Raw genomic sequence first — 13,701 nt, forward strand, 5'->3', positions numbered from 1 at the left:
TTTTTTACACTCTTAGAAAAAAAGGGTCCTTATATAGAACCCTAGGGATCCTGACTCAATTTTAAAGAGCGCTTTATACCAAAAAGGTTCAATATAAGGAGAAATGTCTTAAATTATTGCATAATGCTTTCATATTTAATGGGTTATTTCACATTTTCTTGTAATAAAGTATGTTTACAATTCATCAAATTTTATCAAAATAAAAATTGTATGTAAAAATGAATGAATTCAAACAAAATCCATAAAATGACGGGAACCCCAAAAAGGTTCTATTTATGAAGTGCCCGACAGAACCCTGTAAGGTTCTATAGAGAACCTTTTCTTCTGAGAGTGTAGTTTCAAGTAATAGCAGCCTTTAGTCAGGGAATTGCTCCATGTAAATTTTGTATTTTGCAAAACATCTCCAAGGCGGTATTTCATATGTTTACTCAGTTTACTCATTAATCTTGTTGTCTTTGACATTGGTTTCAGTCATAACCTCCAGTGAGCGTGATTTCACCAAGTACAACATGTTCCTGGATCAACATTCCAACTATCAGGGTTAGGTGCTTCTAACATCAGTGTTACTCGCCTACATCATTTCTCTATGATTTTAGGGATAAGTTATAGGACGAGTTAACGTTTAGGGTTAGGATTACATTTTCAGACAGGAATGTTGTTCCAGGATCAACAAATTATGTTGATCCAGGAACATGTCTGTCTTGGCAAAATCACAGTGACCCCATGTATCAAGTTAAACCAATCAAAAAAAGTTGAAAATAATTTTTTCGATTAGATGTTCAACAATACAATAATAACTCAAACTTAACTGAATTCTATCTGCTTTCCGGATCAACATTGAGCACTTAAGAATCATGCACTGTAACAAAAGATGTCAACTGAAAGACTTTGCTATAAGCTGGGACATCCTGTCCACTGTCTTCTTAGCGTCATATTAAAGTATTAAACAATATTAGTCACATAATCGCTGATTAAACTCATTTCCGTTTGGCTTGCTGAGTCCTTGAGATGTGCTTTTGAGGAAACTATTTACCCAGGAGAAAATATTCATTTTAAATCAAATTTTGTTTGTAACATTTCTACTATTCTCTGTGGTTGTAAATAAAAATATATATTTTGTCCCACGTACAGTGGCGGATCTAGAAAATTTTATATGGGGGGGCAAAGGGGTGGCAAGAGGTCTTGGCAGGGTGGCAGGGGTAGACGGTACATGGGAATCCCTATATGTGAATTGCTTTAACAAAACAAACACAAAAACACTTTTAATCATTATTAAATGATTAACGTTATTGTTTAATCATGCCCTTACACACTACAAAGGTTTTTAGGAATGATTTATTAACAAATCCCTCTGAAAATATCTTCAGAATACTGCTAAGTGTATAACTGGAAAGTTTGGTGTACATAGGTGCTACACAGGCTGAGATGTTTGTACTGGAGAATGACAAAAAACTAATTTTGAGAAAACAGCATTTAAAGATTTGTAATGTAAAAAATCATACTTTTTTTAGTGGAAACAACTATTTACAGACACAATATCTTATCAAATCATTAGCAACAACAATACAAACCACCTAAATCACAGCATTTATGGCCTTCAACTGAACAGAAAAACAGTCAAAAACGCATATCTAAATGTCAGAGCACGTCACATGATGCATCTGAACGAATCACGTTGTCAGAAATTGACATCAGCCAATGAGATTTCGGTTTTAGAGTTAAATGCCCATTGTACTTTCACGATTGGTTGCTGATTAAAAGGAAATGACCATATTTGGATACGACAACAATGTACAGGAGAGAGAGCTTTCCAACAGAGATGTATGTGATGACATTGACATGCAGCGATCGTGGAGCAGCATGTTGATTTAACGACAACTTTTGTTGAATTTAGGAGAAATCTACTGACGCAAATAGACAAAGTGTAGTAAAATAAAGTCCTAAATGTGTTTTTTTGGAAAAAAAATTTCACCACAAGTCTGAAAGAAGACATGTTATTGAAGACAAATAGCCCAAAATCTTCAAATTAACCAGTGAAAAAACCCCGGATGTTTTTGTGTCTCGCCTTAAGCTGTTCTTGTCTTTACTAAAATCAAAATTAGGCTAATCAAAGGGAAGAGTGCTCTTACAAATCACGAGGGAGCGAATTGACCGCTGATTTTGCTGATGCTGAATCGTCTTTAGTATACAATACATTCATTACAAATGTAACTTTAAGTTAAACGTGTGTGTTTAAACTACACCTGGGGAAACTCACTTCACCTTCAGAGGCTCTGGGGAAGCTCACTCTCTCCAGTCGGGTTGCAGGGCCACCTCACCGCAGCAGACTCGCTGTGTGTGTGAGCCGCCAACGCCGCTCTGCACGTTTGAATCAGGGACGCAGGGGGGAGGGGCTAATAATATATTTAAAATTAAAAATTAAATTGTTCACTTTTGGTAAATGTATTGTTTAGTTCACTGTTTTGAGAAGCTTGTGGACATAGTGGCAGGTTTTTTTTTACAAATACAGTTTTTGGATCATCAAAGTTAGGGGGGCAGCTGGGGGGGCACGGCTCTAGAGTGGGGGGGCACCTGCCCCCCCTTGCCCCCCTGTAGATCCGCCCCTGCCCACGTAATGTGTGATATTATAGAGATGAATGATGAGTATTATGGAAAAATAATTGTGATTCTGAGTATAAAAGTTAATTTGATGTTTCCATGTCGCTATAGAGATTGTTTCTGGGAACAATTGTGGGAATTTATTTTGATTGCAACAATATACTAATAGAGAGATGCAGTGAAGATTGTTACTATAAAAGATGTTTACAGCACTTTTTTACTAAAATTCACCTTAAAGGACATCATAATATAAGCTGTAAACTACTGTTATATGAGTCTGCATACAGTTTGGTAGAATATATGTGTCATGTCATCTGGCTGGTTTAATATGTTAAAGGGACACTGTGTAGGTTTTTAGGTATTTTATTATCTGAAATCAATATTTTTATTCTTAAATATGTCCTCAATGGTGTACAAATACCTCTGCAAATTATCTGACTTATCCTCGTAAATTAAGAATTTATTATCTTTATGTACATGGGACGGGTAGGTTCACGGAGGCTTCCATGTCGTTCCGCCATCTTGAAAAACTATAATAGCAGAGAGGGTCAAAAAGTACCAACCAAACGCGTTTCCACAACGCGTTTTCGTTCAGAGCCAGCGTCATGTAACTGAAAGCAGCAGAACCGGAGGAGCAGAGCTGAGAGGCGCTGGTCACTGCCCCGGCAAGTTTAAAAGGCTGCATTGCTTCTCTTCTCTGCCTTGGAAACTTTCAATTCTATCAAGATCGTCTCTTGTAGCTGCCGCGGGCATCTTTGTCGTCGTGGTATTGACTCTCGCTCTCCTCCTCTTCCTCGTCGTCCACCTCTACTAGACGACAGCGCCGGGTGATTCTGTCAGCAGTAAATAGGCTACTTTTAAAATAATGTAACTCACGTTTGAATGCCTTTTGTTTGTGATCCGATGTGGATTCTGATCACCATATAAGGTAGAAATATTTATACGCGAGTAAAAGACTATATTGCACGCTAACCATTAACGTTACCATAGTAAACAAAATAAACGCTTGAAGATACGCATAGTAAAAAAAACATAGTGAACGTTTGAAGAAATCAGACCAATCATAAAGGTTATCACAATAATGTTTTTATTTTATCTGTCAGATAGCCTACGTCTCGTCTCTTTATACCGGACTATCATAAAATAAAGCACATTTTTTTTCCCGGGAGCTTCCTCTGTTTCTCTGACTGAAAATATCTGTAACGTTAGCCTACTGGGAGTCGAGAGAGTGCTAAAGCTCCTCAGGTCGTAGCTATTATTGGTGGCATATATTTGTAGAAATTATCATTCTTTTTAAATGTGATATATGTCCTGTTACTACCAAATAAACAGAAACAGACGCGATTGAAGTAAGTGTGTCCTATTTCTTTTGTGAAACCTAACGGTAATTTATTTCTGTGTGACTAATGTGCAATTTTGACATACATTAATTCATGATCAATGTATCGCCTTTTATTGTAGACCTGGTAAAACATCGATGCTTGGGTTTTAAATAGTCAAGTAAACAACAAAAATGCCAGCAAACGGTCGCTTTTATCATATTTGTTTTGCAATGCTGTTTCCATTTCTTTCTGATTAGTTTTCTGATAACACGGGCGTGTTTTATTGAAGCACCGCGGAGCTTCTGGCCTGACAGTGGAAACGTTCTTCTGATCCACTGCCTCTCTGTCCTCTCCCTCTACTGTTGAATCATCTGATGATGATGATGATGATGATGATATCTAATCTAACAATGCACGTACTTAAGAAAATATAACGAATAAATAAGCATAAATACTAATTACAATGGTTCATGTTTTTCACAGTCAGTAATTCATACTGTAAAGTTGCAGTTTGTTTGAAATAACAAACCTGTTCACCCAAAGGAAAACTCGACGAAGTGCTATTAGAAGACGTCCTGTCAATAGCTTTTTGGTACATAACGGCTACCGTAGATGCAATACACATTTGAAAAAGCGAGGCGCTGGAGAGCACAATTCGTTTGAATGCAAAATACAATTTCACCGCTAGATGGGAGTAATTCCTACACAATGTCCCTTTAAAGGAATTACAGTTTCCCTCATTTAATTGCTTTCATACTAAATAAAACTACACTTCATGTTTGTGCACTTTATACTCGGGGGTGAAATGACACAACAAAGGTGGTCTACTAAAGTGATTTGGACAATTAAGCCACAGTTAAAATTGTTTTGATTTTTAAATTGTAAAATGTATTTCATTGCATATAATATAATGTCAAACCAAGTTTCATCAGTTTCCCTTAAGTTTACACTGCAACAAAATGTCTATCATCACCTTTAAAATACATGACACTTGGTTTGATATTTTGTCATCTATTTTTTGTTATTATCTGATTTTTTTTTCATGAAAAAACTTTCATACACTATCGTTCAAAAGTTTGGAGTCAGTAATATTTTTTTAATGTTTAAAAGGCTGCTTTTAAAGTTCACTTGAAAATGAAAATTCTGTCATCATTTACTCGCCCTCAAGTTGTTTCAAACCTGTATGAATTTCTTTTTTCTGCTGAACACAGAAGATATTTTGAACATTTTTCCTAGTCATCAAGTTACTAACATTCTTCAAAATATATCTTATAAAAATAAAAGATATAAGATATAAAAATATCTTCCCTCAGCAGAAGAAAGAAATTCATACAGGTTTGGAACAACTTGAGGGTGAGTAAATGATGACATCATTTGCATTTTTAGGTGAACTATATGTGAACTATATGTCACTTGTCTATAGACACGCCCCTTCCAACATCAATTCCGAGTTTCCGACTTTTCTTTGTTGTTGTCTTAAAGCTGTCATATTTTATTGTAACAAAGATGTCATCCATTTATACAGTAGGCCTATTTATTTGTGTGTGTAGTCTGTGTAGGCAAACATGTACAGCACAAATTTGTGGTATCTACCAGGATGAGGCAGTGGAGGTGGAGAGTATAGGCGGTCTTTTGTGGCTGTTCGTACCTTTCTTTTACTGTATATGGTTCGAACACATTCAACCACGTGTGTTTACACTAGGTTACTAAAGCAAAACACTAACTACATCTGGAAGTGCTCGAAAGTGGACAAGCTCAAAACGTTTTAGACCCCATTTACACCTGTGTTTAGTGTCGTTCGACCAAAACACGTCTTAATACCAGGTGTAAGCAGGGCTTTACAAACCATTATTCTAACTAAAACCACTTCACTTCAGTTGCATCTATTTCTCAACACACAAGTAATCAATAGCTCACTGTCCCTGTTTCTGCTTCTCAGTAAAGTTACAGCCTAATTTAATCAGCAGTTTTCCCATATGTATTCTCAAGTAGGCTACCTTTATTAAAATTACATTTAAAACGTTTTGTTTTATAACAAAACAATTTAAACATACAAGTAACATAACCTATGGGTTTTTCAAACTGAACCCTCAGAAGGCCACAAGGGAGCACTAAAGAAATAAAAATATTGAATTAAATACATTTGAACACAAATACAAGTGATTAAATAAAAAAAAAGTGATTATATAAATACATAATAAATAATACATCTTCTAGTAAGCTAAGTAAAAAAAAAAAAAAGTATCGCCAGCCTCATTAGAACTTCTTGCGATTTTGAGATGAAATATCCAGATAACAAAACATTATGACAAACTAGGATTGATATATTATCATTTTTAGTATGAGTAGTAGGCTACTACTGGTGACATAAGCACTAGTATTCAAGATCATATAAATATCTCTATGACAGGCTTGCTGCACAGAAAGGATCCTCAGACCCACTGGGAACTACAGTGAATGACTGTTGATTTATCTGGTCCTGAGGGAGCCCACGTGGAGAGACATGCAAAGACACAGCACCCCTGCTTTCACAGTACCCCAGAAAGACACAAGGGCCGTGCAGAAACTCCCTCATCTGTGCTCATAGGACCAGACATACTGAACCAGTGATGAGTGCATATTGCAATGACTAATGTAATGTGAATGCCTATGATTTTCATTTGCACATCACAGTCATACTGGAGACTGCTTGCCTTTTTTATATACACTACCGTTCAAAAGTTTGGGGTCAGTGAAAATTTTATTTTTATTTTTTGGAGGAAAGAAATCAATACTTTTATTTATCAAGGAATAATTAATTTGATCGAAAGTGACAGTAAAGACATTGATAATGTTACAAAAGTCTTTTGAACTTCCTATTCATCAAAGAATCCTAAAAAAAAAAAAAAAAAAAACTGTACAACTGACAGACCAACAACTGTTTCAACATTGATAATAATAATAAATGTTTCTTGAGCATCAAATCCTCATATTATACTGATTTGTGAAGGATCATTTGACACTGAAGACACTGAAACTGGTGATGCTGAAAATTCAGCTTTGATCACAGGAATAAATTATACTTTACTATATATTCACACAGAAAACAGCTGATTTACACTGGAATATAACTGATTTTTGTTGTATTTTTAATCAAATAAGCGCAGCCATGGTTAGCAGAAGAGAATTCTTTTAAAAGTATTTAAAATCGTACCGACCCCAAACTTTTGAATGGTAGTGTAAATTAAATTAAATAGCTAATAGAAAATCATTTTTTTATCTTTACATAAGAGGCCTAAATTCATTAACTATTTTAAGATAGTAAATTGACCCAAAAGGTGGAACCAAGCATTTTTAGTGTATGCAACAAAATGAGAACATAATATTTTATAAGAATGGAATTAGATTAGACGTATTTTTCTCTCACGATTTATCTAAAAATTCCTGGTTTAAATTACCTTGATACTTGGTATAATGATATCTATCTTTATCTTACCAATGTCTCTAAAACATATGTGTAACCCAGATATGTAAACATACGTAACAGCGCCTCCACACATGGAATGGAATTAGATTGGAATTAGATTAGGATGGAATTAGATTAGACGTATTTTTCTCTCACGATTATCTAAAAATTCCTGGTTTAAATTGCCTTGATACTTGGTATACTGATATCTATCTTTATCTTACCAATGACTCTAAAACATTGTGTTGTGTAACCCAGATATGTAAACATATGTAACAGCCCTAACAGCGCCTCCACACATAACAGGTCGAAGCCGTTAGTACATCCGGTTCGGTCGCTGTATTCCTTCCGCTCTGTCTAAATTTCATAACGCTGATCCAGGGAGATCACGAAGGTAAGCAGCGGTTCGGCTCTTTCGCTTGGTTCATCTGTTTACAGATCAAGAGTTAGACATTTTCTTCCTAAAAATTGATGTTAATAAATCCCGACCCATATACTTTCTGTAACGTAAATAAATCGGAACGTAAATGTTGTGCACTGCCGTAGTCCCTCAAATGTCATGAGCGTAAATATGGAGGTCATTGCGGGACGAGTATATTTCCAATAAGTTAACTTACTGTACCATGTCTAAATGAGTTTGACTTGTGTGTTTATGCAATAATGTATAATTTTGGAGGTTGTCTTTGATCTACATGAATGTGTGTTTGTGGCCGCTGCTGAACTAGTTGTCTTGAGGAACTGTTCCTTAAATTGTCTGACATTTTTGAGATATTTTTAGTTCATATATGAATGATGTTATAGTGTTGAACATCTAAAGTTTGTGTTGTGAATTACTTTTATATATGCTATTATTATTTTGGGATGTTGAGTGCTTGTTGTCGTCAAGCATTCAAACATTTTTGTAAACATGTAATGCAACACTGACACCTTATGCAAGCATAACAATGGAAATCCTTTTATTGACAATATAACTATACATATATCATGTGAATAATGTATGTAATAATGGGGGATTCATGAGGATATTAAATTTTCAGTGCCTTTAGGACATTTCCAGATTGCAGTGTTATTTCAATAATATTTATTTATATACTCTTTTTAGTATTTATTTATTTTAAAATTAGCTTTTATTTTTATATTTTCGGTTTTTATTTTAATTTTGGTATGTGCTTTTGTTATTGTGATTAGTTTTTATATATATATATATATATATATATATATATTTCTCTTTATCTTTATTTTTAGTTAATTTTAGTACTTCAAATCATACACGTCATGTACGTTTTAATAAGTTTAAGTTTTTCATCTAATATTTATATTTTATTTTATATCAGCTTTATTTCAATTATGAAAACCATTTTTAATAGTATAAGTTTTAGTTAACATTGGCAGTACAGGTTGTTAGAACTAGAGTTGTTATTAAACCGTGTTCCACCACGCTATGAGGGAACCTCTCATTCTCATTGTTTTTTTCATCTATCTCTTTCAGAAAAGGATGTTGTCCTGTCTCGGCTGTCCCGTTCTTAGCCGGGTGCTGACCACTGGGGCTTCGCGTGCCCCGGTCGTGGTTGCAGCTGCTGGTGCATCTCGCACTTCTGTAGCCGCCACCACCACTACCTCTCCGCCTCCCCCAAACTCCATGACACTGGTGCGGTACAACAGCACAGCTCAACAGGTGACTATCTTCATACTGCAAATCTACTGTGTGTATAACTGATGATCAATGCAAATGGGCTATAATCAGTGTGTGTCACCCAGGAAACACCAAAGAAGACCAAATTTGGACCTCTAGCTGACCAGGACAGAATATTCACTAACCTGTATGGACGACATGACTGGAGGTAAAAACATTTTTTAAATTGTATTATGAATATATATAATAATATACATATATAATGTTTTTTTCTTTCTCATTTTTAGTATTCATTATAGCCATTATTTTAGTTTTGCTGTGACAGCTGTTAGTATCAAGAGGACCATTTTTTTAATAGTATGATTCCTTAGCGCGTGTTTTTATTGCAATATAACAAATTATAACAATCATTTCAGAACTTTAAAAAAACAGTACACATTCAAGACAAACAGTTTAAAGGGATTCCACATCCTCTCAATATATGTGAAAACTAAGTACTATACGACTTGTACAGTTTTTACTTAGTCTAGTTTTACTTAGTTAAGTCTCTTCTGCTCAACAATGATGCATTTATTTGTTAAAAAAAAATAATAATATAAGTAATATTTTGAAATGTTATTACAATTTAAAATAAGATTCCTCTGAAAATTCAAGTCTTCAGAGTCACATGACCCTTCAGAAATCATTCTGATATGCTGATGTGGTGCTCAATTATTGTTGCTCAATTATTACTAAGGGTTCTTTTTTATTATCAATAAAAAAAAGAAAGAAAAAGTTTTGCCATCACAGGAATGTATATAAAAATATATTAAATTAATGTAACAATAATACAGTTTTTACTGTATTTTTGATAAAAAAATAGCAGCCTTGGTGAACATTAGAGACTTTTGTTTTTACATTTTTTATTTAATTTTAAAAAACATTCTAAAAATCCTTTGACTGGTATTGTGTGTATAATACACAGTGTGTATATACATTTAAAGTACAGTGCATATATAAAGTATTATTATTATTATATTATTGTCAGTGCATGTGCTCCCCACGTTCCTCAGGCTGAAAGGTGCCCTGCAGAGAGGTGACTGGTACAAGACCAAGGAGATTCTGGATAAAGGAGTGGACTGGATCCTGAATGAGATTAAGGTCTCAGGGCTGCGAGGCCGAGGGGGTGCCGGCTTCCCAACAGGGATGAAGTGGAGCTTCATGAACAAGCCCAGTGATGGCAGGTGGGTTTACATCTCAACTACTAAGATCGAGTCAGGGGTTGCTGCAGATGGATCCACATCTAGCTTTTGTTATTTGGAACAAATCAGGTCATTCTCTTTTTCCACTCAGGCCTAAATATCTGGTGGTGAATGCTGATGAAGGAGAGCCCGGTACCTGCAAGGACAGAGAGATCATGCGTAATGATCCCCATAAGCTGATCGAGGGCTGTCTGGTCGCTGGCCGAGCCATGGGAGCACGTGCTGCATACATCTACATCCGGGGAGAGTTCTACAATGAGTCGTCCAACCTCCAGGTGAAAAACAAATATCTGTGTATCCTCGTGGATATGTCTGTGTAATATCGCTAATTTTTTAAAGAGACAAAGGGGGAAAAGAACTCTGTTCCAAAAAATGAGCTCCCTAAGCAGGCAGCAATTTAAGGCATCATAGTCACGCTTTGTTATTGTTTTGTTAAATGTTATTGATAAAAATGGTGAAATAAATCCAACATGTAGAACTGAAATTAATAAATAAATACTAATATTATGATTTTATATTGCACTACACTACTAAAGTTTGGGGTCAATAATTTTTTTTAAGAGATACATTTAAAGAAACACTTTTATTCAGCAAGGATGTATTAAACTGGTCAAAAGTGACAGTAAAGACATTTATAATGTTACAAAAGATTTATATTTCAAACAAATGCTGTTTACGTTCTATTCATCAAAAATGAAAGAAAAAAAAAATTATTATAAGAAATATTTCTTGAGCAGCAAATCGGCATTTTCTGAAGGATCATGTGACACTGAAGACTGGAGTAATGCTGAAAATTCAGCTTTTGATCACAGGAATAAATGACTTTTTAAAATTGATTTATTAAAACAATAATTTAAAATAAAGTAGTTGTAAAATAATATTTCACAGTATTTCTGTTTTTACTCTATTTTGATTATATAAATGCAGCCTAAGCATAAGAATCATATAAATGCAGCATAAGAGGTTTCTTTTAAATATTAAGTAAAAGATCGGAAAAAATATCAAACATATCTTACCCGCCCCAAACCTTTGAAAGGTAGTGTATATTAATATTACACTATATATTTTGATTTCATACATTAGTTTATAAATATAACATTAATAATAATATTAAATCTACTTTAAGTTCAGTTAAGAATAGTGTTGATAAACAAAATGGTGTATTTAAAAATGTAGATTATTACTTAATATCTTTATGTGCTATGTTTTTTTTGCTTATTATTGTTTTTAGCGTTGTCAAATGAATTGTAAGTCAAATCTCCCGTGCAATGGGGTTCATTTCTGTAAATGTGATAAAATGCACTACACAGTAGTTGAAGGAAGTGATGTATTGACCTTGTGTATTTATGTGTGGTTTCACTCAGGTGGCCATTAATGAGGCTTACGCAGCGGGGCTGATTGGCAGGAACTCGTGCGGCTCAGGTTTTGACTTTGACGTGTTTGTGATGCGCGGTGCGGGAGCGTACATCTGCGGAGAGGAGACGGCTCTGATTGAGTCCATCGAGGGAAAACAGGGAAAACCTCGTCTGAAACCCCCTTTCCCTGCTGATGTGGGTAAGTCGAAAAATGCTATACATTTTTTATATATATATATATATATATATATATATATATATATACATGCCCTGAGAGAAATGTCATGCTGTATGACCAGTTATAAATGTAACATGTTCTTGTTGCAGGCGTGTTTGGCTGTCCAACAACCGTTGCCAACGTCGAGACAGTAGCTGTGGCACCAACCATCTGCCGTCGTGGCGGCACGTGGTTTCTGAGTTTCGGCCGGGAGAGAAACTCTGGCACGAAGCTCTTCAACATTTCGGGCCATGTCAACAACCCCTGCACGGTGGAAGAAGAGATGTCCATTCCCCTGAAAGAGCTCATTGAAAGGCATGCAGGTACACCGCATACTATCTGTACATAGACATTTTTGTCCATTGTCGAATCATGTCCGCTCCTGAGGATTATTGATCCATAATTCATACGATCCCTGCAGGTGGCGTCCGGGGTGGTTGGGATAATCTCCTGTGCGTTATTCCTGGTGGTTCTTCCACGCCACTAATCCCACGTAATGTGTGCGACACAGTTCTCATGGATTTTGATGCCCTCGTGCAGGCTCAGACCGGTCTCGGCACAGCAGCACTTATTGTCATGGATAAATCAGTGAGTCCATTTGTTAAATAACATGCATGGTTTTGTTTCTGTGGACACGGACAACTTCTAAACTTCATTTTCTCCTCTTTTCTTCACTGCAAATTCCTATTAGCATTTTTTACGATGGGATTATTTCTAAATTAGTGAAACACAATAGGCTAGATACTTTATTTTTTGAATGATCTGTCATTGTACTGTCTATACAGTAGCTTAAGCATTCAGCAGTGTAAGAAAATGTCAATCATACAGCACTAAAGCTCTAGACATTACCATCAAACTATCAGCATTGGCTGATGTCATTTCCATATTGGCGGTGGAATTTAGTATTGGTGCATCTCTACTTTTTATAATTAAAAAAGTGTTGCCCCTTCACAGACTGATGTTATTCGAGCTATTGCCCGCTTGATTGAATTCTACAAGCATGAAAGCTGTGGGCAGTGCACTCCTTGCAGAGAGGGTATGATCATTTATGTGAATACACATTTTTAGTTTTTTTTTTACCTGTACAATATGTTTTATTACAGTGAATATTTACTAGTCTTTCTTTTCTGTGCCTCTCAGGAGTGGACTGGATGAATAAGATGATGTGGCGCTTTGTGAAAGGCGATGCAAAGTCAGCAGAGATTGACATGATCTGGGAGATCAGCAAGCAGATTGAGGGCCACACCATCTGTGCCCTGGGAGATGGAGCCGCATGGCCAGTCCAGGTAAAGGCAGAGCATTAAAAAAAAAAAAAATTTTTTTTTTTATTTGATGTAAATAGATAAATTATTTTAAAACATATCTCCATGATTAATCTGTTTCTTTATATTTTGTTGTTCTTAGGGACTGATCCGTCACTTCCGCCCTTTAATGGAGAACAGAATCGAAGACTTCAAACAGAAACAGCAGGCGCGCGCTTGAAGGCTCCATATCTGTGTCCGTTCTCATTCATCCTATCACTTATTTAAGCAAAACCTACATTTTCTCTCGCTCACTGATGTGTGAACTGCTGGCATCCATCTTTTGTTTCTATTACATATATCAGTGGGATTTAATGAAAATCTATAAATAGTTTTAGAAGAGCCTATCCCATTATGGTGATGGACTCAACAGCATACTCGTGATTTTGGATGACTTATGACACATTATAGAGTGGAAACTGTTTGAGCAGATAACATCACGCATGTACAATAACATGTAGTGAGTAAATGGTTATGAAATTATGTTAAATCCTATTATGATGTTAAGGCTGTTTTCTTGAAAACAGAAAATAAAATCTTGCACTGTATAAACACTTATTTGTGGAAGTAAAGAGCCTAAAACTTAAAA

The 13,701-nt window shown here is 35.4% G+C and overlaps 1 protein-coding gene across 1 annotated transcript; it reads left to right on the plus strand.

Moving 5' to 3' along the window:
• Nucleotides 1–7,668: 7,668 nt before the first annotated feature.
• Nucleotides 7,669–13,701, plus strand: ndufv1 (NADH:ubiquinone oxidoreductase core subunit V1). The gene is made up of 11 exons (XM_056235357.1): nucleotides 7,669–7,759; nucleotides 8,855–9,040; nucleotides 9,124–9,206; nucleotides 10,051–10,221; nucleotides 10,331–10,514; nucleotides 11,604–11,793; nucleotides 11,922–12,134; nucleotides 12,233–12,399; nucleotides 12,766–12,847; nucleotides 12,952–13,097; nucleotides 13,216–13,701. Exons 2-11 carry the CDS (start codon nucleotides 8,861–8,863, stop codon nucleotides 13,291–13,293), a joined length of 1,494 nt encoding a protein of 497 aa, XP_056091332.1. The 5' UTR covers nucleotides 7,669–7,759; nucleotides 8,855–8,860; the 3' UTR covers nucleotides 13,294–13,701.

This window comes from Rhinichthys klamathensis, unplaced genomic scaffold, assembly GCF_029890125.1.
Source record: "Rhinichthys klamathensis goyatoka isolate OS25496 unplaced genomic scaffold, OSU_Roscu_1.1 h1tg000420l_1, whole genome shotgun sequence".
Taxonomy (NCBI): Eukaryota; Metazoa; Chordata; class Actinopteri; order Cypriniformes; family Leuciscidae; genus Rhinichthys; species Rhinichthys klamathensis.